Genomic DNA, 18103 nt, shown 5'->3' with positions numbered 1-18103 from the left:
AAAATATAACTGAAGAAACATAAATCTCTAGGTCAATACAATTACCAGTCATTTTTGTTAAAAGGGACAGACTGATTAACAATGTGGGAAAACTTTGATAGAATGTATGTATCAGCAAATTCATAAAACTTTGAACCAAAGAGACCATTTTCTTAAAGGCACTATGTACAGTCTTCAAAATGCTTAAAAACTGGGTAAGTGAGCTATCAAAGGAATAGGTTTTTAGCTTCAAAGATGATTTGAGATGTTTAGAAAGAAAATTGATCAGCACTGAAAATTCAGTGGGAACTGTTAAATGCCATTACAGATGGACTGAAGGATTTTCCAGTAATGTTACCTAGAAGTTAAGAACGAATTCACTATTTGAAATCACTATCAACAAAACAAAGTTTTTCAGGAAGTGAATGCATAAGTAAAGTCAAGCAAGAGACAGCAATGCATAGTTTCAAGGCAAACTTGACCTAATTGTTAGAATCTCACTCAAAATAGTTCAGCAACAAAGCACTTTCAAAGTGGAAAAAGCAAGGAATCACTGAAGACAGCATTTGCTATTCAAAGTTTTAAAGCATTACCAAGCAAAATATGAACCAGATGATAATAACTTTGTATATAATTATAAGGTCTTTGGAATAATGCAGACCTCCTAAACTTGCTAAAGCAAATTCTACCAGGGAAAGAGGGTCTCCTGACTTGCATTTTTATCTTGCTCTTAAGAAAAGGCCCTAGGGAATTCCCTGGCGGTTCAGTGGTTAGGACTCTGAGCTTCCATTGCAGGGGGCACGGGTTCAACCTGGTCAGGGAACCAAGATCCCACAAGCCCTGTGGCACGGCCAAAAAAAAAAAAAAAAAAAAAAAGTCAATCAATTAATTCAGCCAATCTAGTTCAAGAAAAAAAAAAGCCCTTAAAAGGTTGTGTTACTATTAAGTATATAATCATTACTAAGTAATAATATATTTATATTTATGCTAGATATCTAATTTATGCTCTTAATAAATGCCTGAAATTTTCTCGTCCAATTTTCTTTTCATCTATTTTCAAGATCAAGCATGATATAGAATGAAATAGATTCCCTAAAACAAAACTCAATTAGAAACAATGCAAACTTACAGAACTAATGATCTGACTTAACACTGTTTACCCAGGAACCAATTAAGTAGTAAGGTCTAAGGTCATGCATAAAGAGAATCCAGGTGGTCTTCACTCCCTAGAAATGGGGACTTCAAAAAGGCAGCAATGCACAATGACTACTAAGACTACTGAGCGAAAAGCTGATGGGATAGATTATAATGGCTAGATTAACGCCTAACCTCCTGAATCAGTCTTAACATTACAAAGAGATGATCAAAAGTTTTGTGGCTTCTGATGCGAAGCATCAGGAAGCACAAGACACCGTCAAAGATGTATGTCTGAGGAAAAATTTTTTAAAACATGAAACTGATCAAGCCTCTAGATCTAACTATGGGAAAGGAAAGATAAGAGACACGTTCATCACCACCACCACCACAGAGATGGAGTCAGAAAACTCTAGAACACAGGAAATTCCACTGGACAAACAAACCTGGACAAATAAATTGCAAGAGCAAAGGGGGAAAAGTGGGGAAAAAAGGGGGGAAAGAGACTTAAGAGCCGTATCAACCAAATGCAGTATGTGGGCCTTGTTCAAGCAAATCAACTATAACAAATTTGAAACAATCAGGGAAATATGAAGTCTGGATATTTGGTATTAAGGAATTATTTTTCTAGCATGATAATAGTACCACAGCTATGTTTTTTAAAAATCTTTAACCTTTTAAAGACACAAAACATTCATACAATCTGTTATTTGCTTCAAAATAGTCTGGTAGGGAGACTGGCTATAGAAAATAGATAAAACAAAGTGGCCATTATATTGATAATTGTTTAATTTGGGAGATGTATATACACAGGTTCCTTGTGTTGTTCTCTTTACTTCTGTACATATTTGGAAATTCCATAATAGTTGTTTTTTTTTTTAAGTGGTGAAGCTAACAAAGGCTTTATTAGGAAATGAAGTAGATCTAAGTACGAAAGATAGAGATACAGGCTACAGCTATTAGAAGCGAGAAAAAGTCTCTCAAATATTCTAGAACACTACTTCTCAATCTTTCTTCTGCTTCCACAGCATTTTAGTGATTGGGAGGGGCAGGAGGGTGGTGTGAAGGATCAAAACAAAATGTTTTCAAAATACACAAGGTAAAGTGACTATAAAATTCTGAACCTACCCCATCACTCCCCTCACCCCACTTCTCCAGAAATACAGTTCTAAACACATATCAATTCTTGCCTCCTAAAAGCTGGAAGAAAAAACCCTGTTCTAAGAAATGTATTACTAGTTGGCTAACTAAAAGAATATACTCAGTCTTTAGAAGGGAGAACTGTAAAGAATCAGGTTTAAAATCAAATGCATTAAACCCCTAAAAAGAAAACTTTAGGCCCAGATGGCTTCACTGGAAATGTGGTGAACTACCAACCATTTATGAATGAAATTATACAAATTCTACACAGACTTTTACAGAAAAAAAAGGAAAGGAACATTTTCCAACTCATTTTATGAAGCCAATATAATTATGCCAATATCAAAACCAGACAAAGACATTACAAGAAAACAAAACTACCGACCAACATCCCTCATGAACAGTCATAAAAACCCTTAATCAAAATCCAGTATTCAGAATACATAAAGAACTCTTACAACTCAATAAGAACAATTTTTAAATGGGCAAGAGACGCTTCAAAGAAGATATATGAATGATCAATAAGCACATGAAAATATACTCACACCATCAGATGCTAAGGAAATACAAATTAACACCACAATGATATACCACTACATACTCACTGAAATAGCTAAAATTTACAAGACTGACAAAAATAGAGTTGGTGGGAAACAACTAGCACTCATATATATTTCTGGTGAGAGTATAAAACGATATAACCACTTTAAAAAACTTTCTGGCAATACATTATATAAAGTTAAGCACATACCATACAACCAGCAATCACGCTCCTAGGTACTTAAAAGAGAAATTAAACATATGACAACAAATAACTCAAACACAAATGTTTGTATATTGGAGAAGCGGACATTGTTTAACTCCTACAAGTGTTTTAAGTTTTAAGCATCAAGAGACTATGCATACACTCCCTAGAATGTCAAGAAATTTTAGGACATTCAAGTTCTAGTACAGATGCTTGAAAATTAGCTTCAATAGAGCTGGAAGAACTGAGGCCTGGATATTGCCCCACGCCGCCAAGGTGACCCAGCAGATCTGTGACAATGTGCATGCTGTGAGCCACAATAGTACTTGAGTCTCAGCCAATCTTCCCAGTGTAAACACGGCTGCTGCTTCCCTTTCCACCTTCTAAATCTCGAATACATTTCTCTTTCAGCCAATTCCAGCTCAAATCATTCAAGGAAACATGTTTCTGGCTCAGCTGATCTCACACAACCCCAAGTCACCATAGTAAGTAGCAGATGTTACAAAATCCTATAATCCATACAGTCATAAATGTATATTTCTTTGAAGCTCACTGATTCCAGATAAACCTGGGCACTAATTTAGACTTTACCTCCAACCAGCATGTCAACTTTAGGAAGTCACTTAAACAACTTGACTTAAGATATTGCACTGGCTAATTAAGGACATTTTGATGATATCTCTAAATTGCTTTCCAACTCCATTATGTCCTGACTCTAAGATCTACCTTCTTCTTATTTTTTAATTTAAAAGAACTGAGTATAGAAAATTCAACCAATAAACATGATCTTTGATCGTTGTGCATACCTGTATGTTAGTTCTAAATGTATGAAGTTTTACAATACTTATTTTTTAGAGATACATACTGAACTCTTTGTGGAGGAAAAGACATGATGTGTAGGATTTGCTTCAAAATAAAAAGGGAAAGAAGGAAGTGCCAGGGAAGAAAGGGAGTAAACATGAAACACAATAGGCCATAGGGACTTCCCTGGTGGTCCAGTGGTTAAGACTCCACACTTCCACTGCACGGGGAGCAGGTTTGATCCCTCATCGGGAACTAAGATCCTACGTGCCACACGGTGCGACCAAAATAAACAACAAAAAAAAGGCAAAACAATATAAAAGGTGAATTCTAAAGGGCTTCCCTGGTGGTGCAGTGGTTAAGAATCCGCCTGCCAACGCAGGGGCCATGGGTTTGAGCCCTGGTCCGGGAAGATCCCACATGCCGCGGAGCAACTAAGCCCGTGAGCCACAACTACTGAGCCTGTGCTCTAGAGCCCGTGAGCCACAACTACTGAGCATGCGTGCCGCAACTACTGAAGCCCGCGCGCCTGGAGCCCGTGCTCCGCAACAAGAGAAGCCACCGGAATGAGAAGCCCGTGCACCACAACAAAGAGTAGCCCCCGCTCACCACAACTAGAGAAAGCCTGCGCACAGCAACGAAGACCCAACACAGCCAAAAATAAATTAAAAAAAAAAAAACAATAGGCCATAAATTAATAATTGCTGAAGTTCGTAATTGTTGAATGTGGGAAATGGGTTCATTACACTATTCTCTCTACTTCTGTATGTGTTTGAAATTCTCCATAGTAAAGTGTTTATCAAAAATAAAATTAGCCTCAATACTTAAAATTAAATCTAATATATCACTCACAGGGGCTTCAGAGATTATGCAGCCAAATTCACTCTTTTTAAAGATAAGGAAAACACAAGACTAGACCACTGTTTGGAGGGAGAACTGGGCGTGGTCTTATTAATTTAACGTTATTTCCTCTATATCAGTGCTTCTCAAACTTTTAAAATGCATATGAATCACCTGGGGATCTTGTTAAAATGAATATTCTGATTCAGGAAATCTGGGATGGAGCCTGAAACTGCATTTCTAAATAACTTCTTGGTGATGGCAACATCAATGCTCCTCTGAACAGAACAGAGTACCAAGGATCATGATATTTTAGAGGTATTTAGTACGTAAAGATCGTTCAGTTTATTTTACTTCATGTAGTTTCTAGTGATGCTACTGTTTTCACTGAAGGAAAAAAAAGTTTTCAAGCTAAACTATAATCCTCCATTTTTCCTGGGAGACTGCTAATACTCTGATAAAACTAAACACTCCAGTCGAAGTACTGTGGATTCTGTATAAAGTGAAAAGAGGCAGTGTACTTAGACATCCCTACTTTAAGAATATAAATGTACAAATTTGGTCTGGAGTCATCATCAGTCACCAGGGTGAGCTTTTAATAGCAGGCTTCCCTCTCCCTGCCCAAAAAGATGCCGCCTGGAATAAGAATACTGACAAAGACACAGACTTGGACTTCAAAAAAATTTAAGGAGAGAAGCAGCTACTACAAGAAAGGGTTTAACTATTTGCTCCTATAAAATAATGTTATTAATAACTTATAAAGTTAAATTTCTCTCATATAAAACTGGAACTATGATGCAAACTGCAAAAATAAAAACTATAAAGACTCCAGAAGACCTACTAATAATGTCAGATATCAGATACTTTCCCCCATCAGCTTTGCCCACTTGACCAACAAGACCATCCTAAATAACCAAGCTTTAAAAATACTTTTAAAGAGCATATAATGTAGTTCATATTTCCTTCCTTCATTACTATCAAATCAGGAGATAAACAAAAAGTTGTTTTCCTATAAGATTCAAACATTTTTCACTTAAAATCTACTGTTTCCACAGTAACCAGCACTGACGTCACAGAATCTTTGCTGTTCCCATTTAAAAAATACTGAAGATAAAAATGCTTTTATGCATTTATCTAAACAGATGAAGAAAATTGTAAAATAGATTACAAAATATTTTTCCCAAAGTTTATCATCAAATATTAACCAGCTCTTAAAGCATACATTTAAATAAGAAGTAAGTATACTCCATAGAATAAATAATGGTTCAGGAGACGCTAAGCAACAAGACAAAAATTCAGAAAAATTCTATTTAGGTTCCGCAACTTAGAATCCTCAGTAAGGTTCTTCTCTATTTTCTTCTAAAGGAAAGTCTTGCAGAAAATCTCACCCAAGTCACCCAAAGGGTCTGGCATCTTTTGTACCTTTTTTCAAAGGGTGGGGAGATACACTCTTGTTCTGTGGTCCAGATTTTTAAAGAATTAAGAGTACACAATACTGAAACTTTTTGAATTTAATTTTTAGATAAGTTACTTATATGCTAGAGGAATTCTTACACAAATGCACAGAAGAGACAAGGTTCCTTGTTCACTGAAGTATTGTTTGTAACTGCAGAAAAAAAAAACTGGAATCTAAATATCCACGGATAAATAAACCATGAAATAGAGAATTAAAATTAATGAATACAATTAAATGTGTACACATAGATAAAACTCAAAACCAATGTTGAATGAAAAAACAAATCAAGCCACAAATACATAGTTCAAGCCACTTACTAAAAATTTTTAAATATAGCACTATACCATATATTGTTTATGGAAAAAAATAAAAATATATATTATAGGACTATTAAAAAACCAGGAAACATACATACTAACTTCAAGATAGGTGTATATCTAGGGAGGGAGGGAGGGAGGGAAGAGGAAAAAAGAAAGATGTCAGGAGAACACTAACTGTACAGTAACATTTTATTTCTTTAAAAAAAGGATTCAAAACAAATATGGCAAATATTATGTATTAGATCTATGCAATGGGCACTTGGGCATCTATTATATTTTCCTCTGTCATTTTTGTAAGTTTGAAATACATTACAATTGTTTCTAATGAAGTATTTTAAGTTGCTTAAGAATTTACTTCCATAGGGAAAGGAACTTATTTATTGAATGACTGTAACTTTATGCTGGGCACTGTGAGAGGAATCCTCTCAACAACCCTGTGACTTAGCAATTATCCCCATTTCATAGAAGAAATGTGGACATTCAAAGAAGTTTAAAAAAAAAAAAAAATTCTTCCAAGATTCTACAGCTAAAAAGTAGTATAGGAATCAAGATTTCTATTTAAGTCTTTTTATTAAGCCCATGCTGTTTCCTCTATACCAAACTGCCTTTCAACGTTACAGGATAGTTCTTATAAAGATCAATCTTTGTCCCCCAGTGGTATAGCCATAGAAAGAAGATTCAAATCAGCCCATACTTTTAAATGATGCTTATCACTTAAAGTAAATCCCTGATATTAGCTCATCTATTCTTATGAGTAAAAAATAACAAGTACAGATTATGTATGGGCTTAAAGGGTTTGGTTTTATTTGGGAAAGGTGGACTGATAAGCATCCTGTATTTGAGATTTTAAGGTCTGGATTAAACTGGATTTCTGGACAAAAACTAGAGTAACCAAAATAATCAAAACTACAAAAACACATAACTATTCCTTGACATAGCAACAGGAAAAAAAAAAAAATGTTTGCTACAGAATAGCCGATTCATCTGAAATTTAATTATACATGGGTCTGAAACCAAGTTATACTGTCAATATTTAATAAGCCCCAGCCACACTGTAAAACAGTGAGTCCCATGCACACTAAAGCTTAAAAGAACCACCTGGGTGGCTTGTTTGGACTACAGACTCTTGATTCTCATCTCCAAAGTTGATTTAGCTCAGATATGGGGTCCAAGAATCTACATCTGTAACAAGCACCCCACTAACAACCACCAAGGCAATTCTGATGCAGGGGTGAAAGGACTAGAAGTGGGGATGCATAAGCCTTTATTCCTTCAATATTCTCTGAACACCTACAACATGGTTCTAAGAACTGCAGATTCAGGACCAAACAAAATATACAACAAAGAAAATCCTTCCTTTAGGAATTTATTACATCCAAAAGGTGAGGAGATAGAAAACAAATATATGACATCAGCTGGTGTTAAGTGCTATAGAGAAAGATAAAACAGGTTAAGGGAAATGAAAGCTGGGGTTGCCATTTTACAAAAGAACAGTCAGGCAAGCCTTCTCTAATGAGGAGACATTTGAGCAGAGAACTGAAACAAGTGGCTATCTGGGAGAAGAGGTGAAAACATTATTAGGAACTTTCTCATTCCTTGAAATAATTTACTGTACGAAATAATTTTAGGTGTTGTTCCTTTTACTATAGAAGAGAGAAAAACACTTAAGAGTGCTTACTCTATACTAATGACTACATAATCCTCAAAATCACTTTGCGGGATTAGCTAAGAGTTTCCTTGTTTGTATAAAGGAGGACACTGAGGTTTAGATTAAGCAGTTTGCTTAAACAAAATTTAACATTTTGTAAGTAATCAGATCACGATGTACACCCAGGTCTTTTTAATCGTCAGATCCATCATTTTCCAACTATGCACATTCGTTAAACAAACTCAGAAGTGAATTCTTATGTGCTCAAGATTTTTAGAAAGCTTTAAAAAGTTATCAAAAATACAGTTTGTTTAAAAGCAGAGAAGTTTATTTCTCATCTTTATAACAAATCTTGGCAACAGCTATTTTTCTCTTTATTTTTTCCAAAAATCTCCTTGTCAAAACTTAATGACTTATAGTCAGCAAATCATTTATACAGTCCCCCAACATTTGGGAAACAATTTTTTCTTCATAAGCTATGTAGAAGGGCAGGTTTTAAATTGCAGACTTTTAAAACATAAGATGCAATAAAATTATACTTTCCCATATTTAGTAAGATATGCATATATATGTAAATAAATGTGCAACTCATTGTTTCATACTCACTGATTCCAACAAGGCTCAGCACACCTATACAATGTGTCATGAATTGAGGAAGGTTCTCCCACCCTACCTACTTCAAACTAGTAATGAGAGAGCAAGGCACTATGCTAGATACTAAAGAAGTGCAATTTGCTACTAACAGTCCTTACTCTCAAAGTTCTGACACAAACAAGTATAAAAGGACAGTACAAAGAAAAAGAGCTATATTGGATCATTTAAACTAGGGTTATCAGTGAAGACACCCTGGGGAAGGCTGTACCCATGAGACTCAGATTAAGCTAACCGTAAAAGTTTAGGCTAAGAATGCTAGGCATTATCCTGAGGAGAGCCATGGAAAATTCTGAAGCAGAGTGATAGGATCAAAGCTGTACTGCAGAGATAAACTGAAAGTGATGAGTGAGTAAGAAGTATAATGAGAGTCTAAAAACAGGGAAATCAGATATAAGGCAAATGGAAGAGCCTGAATGTAAGGTGAAAAGCGCAAAGTCAAGATGTGACAGTAAAAATAGAAAGCGATGCATGCAAGAGCTAGTTAGTTCTTCAACATCCTTCTTTGGAGTAGGCAACAGATAACACTAAATTATTCCGTATACATTCTCTTTTCTATAGCCCTTTATAAAGCGACAATGTACTAAATTTCCATTTCCAAAAGTACTGTTGGTACAGTGACTCCAAGGTTTTGTAACACAGCAATCAGGAATCCAACAAAACCAGAGTACATACGTTGCCTCAATTTAGGCAAATAGTTTAACCATTCTCTTTGTAGCCCCCAAATTAACTTTGTAGTAAGTTAAAAGATATTAAACTCATAGAAGAGCCATTGAAATTTGGGATACCCAGTTAACAAAGGAGTTATTTTAAAAAAAATACATACAAGCTTAAATTTAGAATAGTGTTTTCATGACAAATCTCAAATACGTATCTGCCAAGACTCTGGAAATAAGACACTAAGTTCCACTTTGCTCCAGCTCTGAACCTCAGATGACTTGTTATAGTTGCAGTTTAAAAAAAAGGAAAGAAAAGTAGAGTATATACTCAAATCCCAACCTTGGCTCAATACAGGCAAAATTCCTACTAAGAGAGCCGTTGTAAAAAAGAAATAGTGCCAAAAAGAGAAAAATAAACATCCGTCCAGCTAGATAAAATGTGACTAATTTGAAAAAAACAAATGGGATAAGAGTCAGAGGTTCTCCCTATACTCTCCTTTTGTCCTTTCCCTAAGTTTGGCAATTTTAGAGTATGTGTCAGGATTCCTTGTGGCAGAGAAATACACATGCTCAAAAATAGGGGCAGGGAGCACACATCTTTACAGTTTTTAGTCACATTTGGGGGACTATTCAGTTTTTCTAGGAATTATTCAGTTATTTAAATCAATTCTTTGCTCTACTTGGCTACAGGAAAACTCATATTCCTTTTTTTAGTAAACATGCTCTAACACATTTGATCTTTCAATTGCTTCTATCTAATAGCTTTTAAATACTTTTTAAGCATCCTTTTTAGAAATATTCTTAGAAAGCAGAAAAAGGGCTTTAACTAAAGCTTTCCAACATACTGCCTATCTTTCTATCTTCAAACAAGTGATATATCCTACAACTCTAAGACCCACCCATTCTTCAAGGACTGATAAGCCCAACCTCCCCCATGAAGTCTTGCTCAACAATATTAACACACATTAATTTCTACTTCTGAAATTATAAACTTAATGATAAACTTTATTCACAAATATGCATAAGGTCTATCTGATCTCCCATCTACATAAAAGCTTAGAAACTGGGATCTGTTCTACACTTTTCTATGTAAGTATTAATTACAAGCAACAGAGAAGCCCTTTTATAAGGCAGGTGCTCAATACAGCAACATAACATCAAGGGGACAGAAAAGGTAGTTCTTTGTCCAAGTATGGTCCTCTATCTGCCTGTCCTACTCCATCTCTTTACTCCCAAAAGAAAACTAATCTCAGCCCCTTCACGTTCTCCTTTACCCTTGAGAAGGAATCACTTTCTTTGTACATTCAATACACGTCAGGTGTTTTAAGACATTATCTTTTAACCTTAAATTTCTAAAGTAGATTTTTTTGTTAAGGAAGCCAAAGCTTGGTGGTGGTGGTGATTTGAACCCAGCTCCTCAGCTTGGAAGCTTCTACCACACTACTGGGCACTGAAGCAGATGCCCATACTCTGGCATTATAAAGAGACAGGAATAAACAACTAATATCTCACAAAGAATTTAAAACAATAAAAACAGAAAAAGAGAAAAAAAAAAAAACTCCAGCAGCATACCTAAATATTCAAAAGAGACTAGCACTAACTTAATAAGTTGAGAGTTGCCATTTAAGAAAAACACCCATATGGAACCATTTTAAATATTTTTTAAAACAAACTATTCTATTTTTTATATACTAGTATACTATTTTTAAAATAATAAATAATAACATACAAATAATAAATATAATAATAAATAATAAATATACCATTTTTAAAACATACTATTCATATGTTTGTTAAAAAACAGACATGAAGAAGAATTTGTATACAAAAGAGCTTTCACAAAGATAAGAGAAACACTGAGAGCTGGTCAAAGAATACAAAAATGCAATTAAAAAAAGAATTCACGTTCAACTACCATATTAAAATTTCAACATCAACTGTAATTGAAGAAATGCAAATGAAACAAACAGTGAGATCCCCATTTTTCCTATGTGTTGGCATTTATTTTTAATTAACACCCACTTGTGAACAAGCACAAATCTAACCTTAATGGAGACAGAATAAATGGATACAACCTTTTTGAATGGATTTGCTGATGCGTGTCTTCAATTTTGAAAATGTACAGGCCATTTGACCCAGAAATCTACTTTTAAGACCTTACCCTATAGGTCAAGGTTTATCTATAAAGATGCTTAGTTAGCATTATTCACAAGAAACAACTCCATAACCAAAAGGAAGATTAGTTAAGTAGTAAAATAATGCCATTTAAAAAATCACATTGTACAGATTTAATCATATAGAGAAATACAATATGAAATGAAAAAGTAAGTTACAAAATTACAGTAAGATCCTAATCTAGGAAAAATGAAACTATGCATTTTAAAAAGGATGTATACTAAAATGTTAGCAGTGGTTACCACTAGTTGGTATGATTTCTACTTTCTTCTTTTTTCCTTTATTTGTATTTTCCAAAGTGTCTACAAAGATTTACTGTTTTTGGAATTAAATTTTAAACTTTTATAACAAAGCATAAATTACCATATTACTCAATTAGGTTAAGAGCTGTGATCACAAGTCCTGTTCAATCACAAGTTTAGCTGTAACTTAAAAGGCAGTAAATTTCTGTCTTAATATCCAGTTGTAAGACATGGTATCTGGTACATTGCTCAACCTTCCCAAGGACTTTTAGCCTACTTCAGAATTTTTTGAGAAATACCCAAGTGTATGCAATAAAAAGCTTCTTGACTCTAAACAAAAATTCCACATAGCCTGCTCATATTGTCAAATCTATCTTAAAATTAAAGGGCTGTAAAACAGCAATTTCTCATGATTAATAACTGTTTTTGTCAAAAAAACTAGTAAGAAGGGTGATTTTCGTGTCAAAATTTCTCTCCAACTTATCATTCAAAATTCAACTTCCCCCCACCATTCCAATAAAGGTGAACTTAATCCAGCTTTTAATATCTCATAAACCCATTCATTCAAATACAAAAAGAGCAGCTCGCTGAATGTGCCAATTTCACCCCCTTTACAGAGTTTCTTTGTAGAAGGCTTTAAAGTTTCTAAAGTGCCTTCATAGATTATTATCTATTTAATAACCCAAAAAAAGACCTACAACCTTGCTAGGGTAGATATTAACCATCAGGAAGGAAAAAATGTTATTCCATTCTGAAGGCCACAGGAAGTTTACAGTACTCAAAATTAAGTCTTTAGTTAAAATAAGTATGTTCTTATCACTACCCATGACTCTTCTATAAATGACTATTACATGAAGGGGAAAAAAAGCTTTTCATGGGATTCATGATTAGTGTGGTTTCAAGTCAATCACTTTTTTAGGCATTCTTGTGCATAAGAGACATAAATTAGATTTTGTACCTTTACTGTTTGAAAACCCAATGTACTCTACTGGAAAACTGCCATGATCTTAACCACGAAATTAATTCACATTGAATCCTGTAACTGAAATAAACAATTTCAGAAGAATATTTTGCCACATGATTAAATGATTCTCTAAAATGCAAGTTTATTAAAATAGAGATAGCTGAGAAGCATGAATGCTTATTTTTATCTTATAAAAACTGAACAAAGACCTTTTTTTTTTTTAATTTATTTATTTTTGGCTGTGTTGTGTCTTCCTTTCTGTGCGAGGGCTTTCTCCAGTTGCGGCTAGCGGGGGCCACTCTTCATCGCAGTGCGCGGGCCTCTCACTGTCGCGGCCTCTCTTGTTGCGGAGCACAGGCTCCAGACGCGCAGGCTCAGTAGTTGTGGCTCACAGGCTTAGTTGCTCCGCAGCATGTGGGATCTTCCCAGACCAGGGCTCGAACCCATGTCCCCTGCATTGGCAGGCAGATTCTTAACCACTGCGCCACCAGGGAAGCCCAACAAAGACCTTTTAAATCACCTATTTTAAAAATTAAATGTTTAGTTCAAAATCTCTTAAATAACCACATATTATAGTAATAAGTACCATCAAATAGAATGTTTGCCATTGGGTTAAGCACTTTAATCACATTTAATACAATAACTCTAATCATGAACACATTATCAGCATTTTACAGATAAAGTTAAAAATTTACCCACCATCCTTACCCACATTAAACCTTTGTCCACATTATAGGGAAAAAAAATTAGAAGAGACTTTGTGATTGCAAGTATACACATATATAATAGAACAAGTAGTCAAACTGGCACATTCTTACATAAATATTACTGTCTTACACACAGCTCTACAATTTACAAAACACTTGTACCCTATCACCTCATTTGTTTCCCACTACAGCCCTTATGGGATTATTATCACTACTGTATGTGAGGGGTTTCAAGCTCAAAGAGTTTAAACCAAGTCACTCAGCTTTTGATTCCTCATTCTTTTTCCACTACACGATCTTGATTCCCTGTGATTAAAGAAACACTGCCCTCACAATCAGAGTATTACACAATAAACAGGTAAAATGTGCTACAGAGCCTAGATAAACATCATCAGTTACACATTTCCCCAAGTTATTAGTCACTGCTTATTTTGATGCCAATCATAGAAATACAAGTTATACAAATAATTTTATTAACCTGGTACCTTAGCAAGGGAATCCCCTAGATTCTACTTGTATTGCCCAGAAGACTAACTCCAAAGCCTACTTTATTAATTCTTCTACTTCTTTCTACAGTATCCATCTTTTGCCTTCCTACTTTAAAATTTCCCACTCCACTTAGTGACCTGCCCTATCTTTACTTTTTAACTGTCCCATCTTCTCATTAGTATGATTTCAGACTTCATTCAACAAAGTTTTACCCAGTCATCTCTAATGATATGTAATAATCTGCAATGAAGAAAGGCCCCTACCCTCCTCCAAGTCTGGTGAGGAGCACTAAGAGTAGCTCTGAGTAGTTTCTGTGGCTGTAGACCAGGCACAATCACTCCCTCCAATGGGAACAACTTAATTCCCTCACAGGAAGGTTTTAAGAATAAAATCAAAGCAAGGTATTTAAAGTGCTTTATAAAGTATCAAGTATTATCCTACTGACATATTTTCAGGTTGCTCTTTTTTTCTGGATATCCACTTTTAAAGCTATGGAGAAAACCCTCAATAGTTCTTCTGTATTATGGGTGGTGAAAAAGAGTAAAGGATAGGAAGAAACTTACATGAGTAATGAATTAATTGGGGGATCAAGTTTAGTTATTCTATATTCACATCTCTCTTCCTTAAGTTAAATAATACCCAAGAGAGTAAACAATACAACCCCAAAATGGCTAGGCAATCAGAATACGATTACACTTTAAAAAAGAAAGAAAAAAAAAAAAAAAACTGTTTCCCTGCACCCACTCTGGAAAAAACTCCTTCTGTAACGCTATAAATCACTATTACAAAAAAGTTTAACTTCTATTCCCATCCCTTACATTTCTGGCTCTTTGACAGCCTGCCAAACAGCTTTGCTTACAATCCTGTGTGTCAAAAAGGTCTTCCAATTGAGCATAAATAACTTTTTAAAATGCATCTTACTACTAGGTCGCACAATTTTAAATATGTCTTGAACTCCAGCATCAAACTACATGACAGTCCTCCAGGTATACTCTTAGCAGCTGCTTAATAGCAGATGAATGGAAAAGACACAATTTCGGAAACAGTCTAACAATTTCAAGAAATTTACTTTCACTTGTGAATACTCAAAAACTTTATCCTAAAGTTAAAACACAGAGGTAAACTAAAAATGAAGGCACCGAAAATAGGTGCCTTGGACTTAAGGCCAGAATCTCATTTTAACTCATGGTTTATTTGCCCTATAATAAATACCTCTTTACTGTAAGGAAGCTCTTTCTTCCCCAAATAAAGAATTTCAAAGGATTTCAAAACACTTCACTAAATAATCACATCCACAGATTCTTAGCATCCAACAAAGTCATTAAAATAGAAGAGTTCATAAGGGCTTTATAAAGGTCTTACAATATAACCCTAGAAAGAGTAAGCACTTCTCTTTAAGAGACACAAAGCATCTTCCTAAGACTAAACTACTAGAGTGGCACCTGACTCACCCCAACTCAACTCTTATGACTTTATCCAGAAAGCAGAGGGAGACAAAGAGTTTCTACAGCCAAAATCAGATGAGTCCCTACTCATTCACAGCCTGTTTGCTCTTACTTTAAACACAAATCTCAAAAAGTTTACTTGGTTTTTAATGTATTAATGGGTGACTCAGAGCAAATTAGCAGGGAGAGGGACTATTTTAGGCAGTCATTTGATAGGAATGGCTATCAAGTGAAGGACTGACTCCACACACACACAAAGACAAAAACCTGTGAGTAGCAGACGGAGCATTTAATAAATGATGACCCCTATTGATCAAGTCTTAAGAATAGCATCTCGGGGCTTCCCTGGTGGCGCAGTAGTTAAGAATTAGCCTGCCAATGCAGGGGACATGGGTTTGAGTCCTGGTCCGGGAAGATCCCACATGCCGCGGAGCAACTAAGCCTGTGCGCCACAACTACTGAGCCTGCGCTCTAGAGCCCGTGCTCCGCAACGAGAGACGCCACCGCAATGAGAAGCCCACCACCACAGTGAAGAGTAGCCCCCCTCGCCGCGACTAGAGAAAGCCCACACGCAGCAACAAAGACCCAACTCAGCCAATAAATTAATTAATTAAAAAAAAAAAAGAATAGCATCCCTTCTCACTGTGCCACAGCCCAAAAACGATGTTCATAACCCTGAGTCATAAAGCAATGCTTCTCCTAGTAAGGAAAACACATAAAACGCTTTGAAACTACATCTAAAACGGCATAGTAGGTAAGTAAATAAATACGCACCACCCCCCTCTCCAGGGTCCAAAAGAGCTAAATTAATCATCCATCAGCATTCCAGAACAACTTATTACTTGAGAATTCCAACCAGAATAGGTCTAAGGCAAAACTCTCTCCTCTGGCAGCATTTTCTTCTATGTAAACAGTTCTGTCAAGTGCTTTGGTTGGCAAACAATAATAAAATCAGCTTTATTTCCTGTTCTTTTCCCCTTAGCAAAACTTATAGTTTGTCATCACCTCTGACATACATTCCACACGTCCAAGGTCTACCATGAATGACGAAGTATATTTCACATAAACTTTTCTTTTAAAGTGAGTCTTTTATCAAAATGTTTTACATTTTACCTCACAAAACCTTTATCAGATTGTGGAGAGAAATTTGAAAAACACAGCTCATACTTAGTGTAGTTAATAAACTCTTATCTATGCCATGGCCATACTTACCTAACCGTAGGCTTTTACTATTTATAAGCCTTGGAAAAACTTTATGCCTTTAAGTAACACCAAAATTCTCAATCAGGATTTCAGGCGTTCAATTCACACCACAGTGAAAGATCAAATGCTAAACTCCTAAAAATAGGGCGTTATGAGTGAGAGGGACACACAACACTCCGCCGCCAAGGCAAATGCGTCTTCCAGGGGGCAGGGGCGCTCCTTGTACACGTACAGTAGGAGCTCACATTCAGCAAAACCGGGGAGCGAAGGATCAGGTGACTTCACACCACCGACACTTTCAGTCCGATCGGGCCTTACTGTGACCTCAATATTAGTAAACAGCTCATAACCCCAGTTTTGACAATTAAATCTGAACTTGCATCCTAGCCACGCGCTATCCGCATGAATGGGTTCGGGAACAGAGGGTCCCCGGAACCCGAGCCCCCGGACACAGCCCTGGCCTGCGGACCGCGGTTCCCTCCTGGAAAGGTGTCTGGAGAACCTTCCAACCTGGCAGCGAGGTGTCTGCTCCCCCCGCGAGCTGCGCGTCCTCCTCCTCTGCTGGGCCCATCACGACCTGGTTAACCCTTCCTCCCTTTCCGCGCGAAGGACAGAGGACAGCGAGTGCCGGCCGGGTGACAGGTCGCCCGGAGCTCCCTAGGACCTCCCCGCGCCGCCGCCGACCTCCCAGCGCCCCGGGTCTGCGGCCCCTGCTCCAGGCCGCCCCCTCTGGGGGGGAGGACGCCGCTACAGCCACGCGGCGGGCGGGAAGGCAGGGGGCCGGGCCGGGCGCAGACGCGCGCGCCGCCCGTGCAACCGACAGCTGCGGGAGCCGCGGCCGGAGGACCGCCCTTTCAGGCCGCGCGCCGCGGGAGCTCGGGGGCGCGGCGGGGGCTAGGCCCTGCGGCCAGACGCGGCGGCGGGAGGAGAGCCGAGCCAGCGGCGGACGACGACCCCACACCCTGCGGCCGGTGCCAGCGAGCCCGAGCGGCCGGCGCCCTCTGCCCACCCGGGCCCTGCAGCCTACGCCTCGCCAGCCCGTACCTAGGAGGGTTGTGGACGAGACGTGGTTAACGCCGGTGTTTGGGTCGCTGGTTCGCCTCCGGCGCCGCAGCCCCTCGTGCGACTGCTGCCTCCGCGCTGCCTCGTCCCCCTCCGCCATCTTGTACCGATTTAAAATTAACTCCCCACTGACGTCAAACGCCGCCGCCGCTTTATCAACCTCCCGGGAGCCGGCGGAGCGCCGGCGGGTCCTAGCGCCGCCCTCAACTGCGCCTCCATGTCCTCCCCACGCCCTCCTTCGTCCCGCCCCTCGGCGCCCTCGCTCCGCCTCCGCCCTGCTTGCCTTGCAGCCTGCCGCTCGGTTTTCCCAGGCTTCCACCTTGGGGAGAAATTGGGCGGTGCCCCCACCGCAATCGTCTCACACTCCCACCGCCCTAAGCCCAGGACCACACCCCCTTAGCGCTGAGCGGGTCTGTGTAAAAGCCGAAGGGGCTCTCCAGAGA

The 18103-nt window shown here is 37.8% G+C and overlaps 1 protein-coding gene across 4 annotated transcripts in view; it reads right to left on the bottom strand.

Annotated features, from left to right (window-relative positions):
- ATL2 (atlastin GTPase 2) overlaps window positions 1–17828 on the bottom strand; it is a 68657-nt gene extending 50829 nt beyond the window's left edge. For 2 of the 4 annotated variants that reach the window (XM_082356082.1, XM_082356084.1), the window contains exon 1: window positions 17643–17823. In XM_082356082.1, coding sequence (XP_082212208.1) covers window positions 17643–17760 — 118 coding nt within the window. In that variant the 5' untranslated portion in view covers window positions 17761–17823. The other 2 variants (XM_082356085.1, XM_082356083.1) reach the window with 2 other exon arrangements.
- Window positions 17829–18103: the final 275 nt, after the last annotated feature.

The sequence above is a fragment of the Balaenoptera borealis genome (genome assembly GCF_965194805.1).
Source record: "Balaenoptera borealis genome assembly, chromosome: 15".
NCBI classification, from domain to species: domain Eukaryota; kingdom Metazoa; phylum Chordata; class Mammalia; order Artiodactyla; family Balaenopteridae; genus Balaenoptera; species Balaenoptera borealis.
This window is presented reverse-complemented; position numbering and strand designations above follow the sequence as displayed.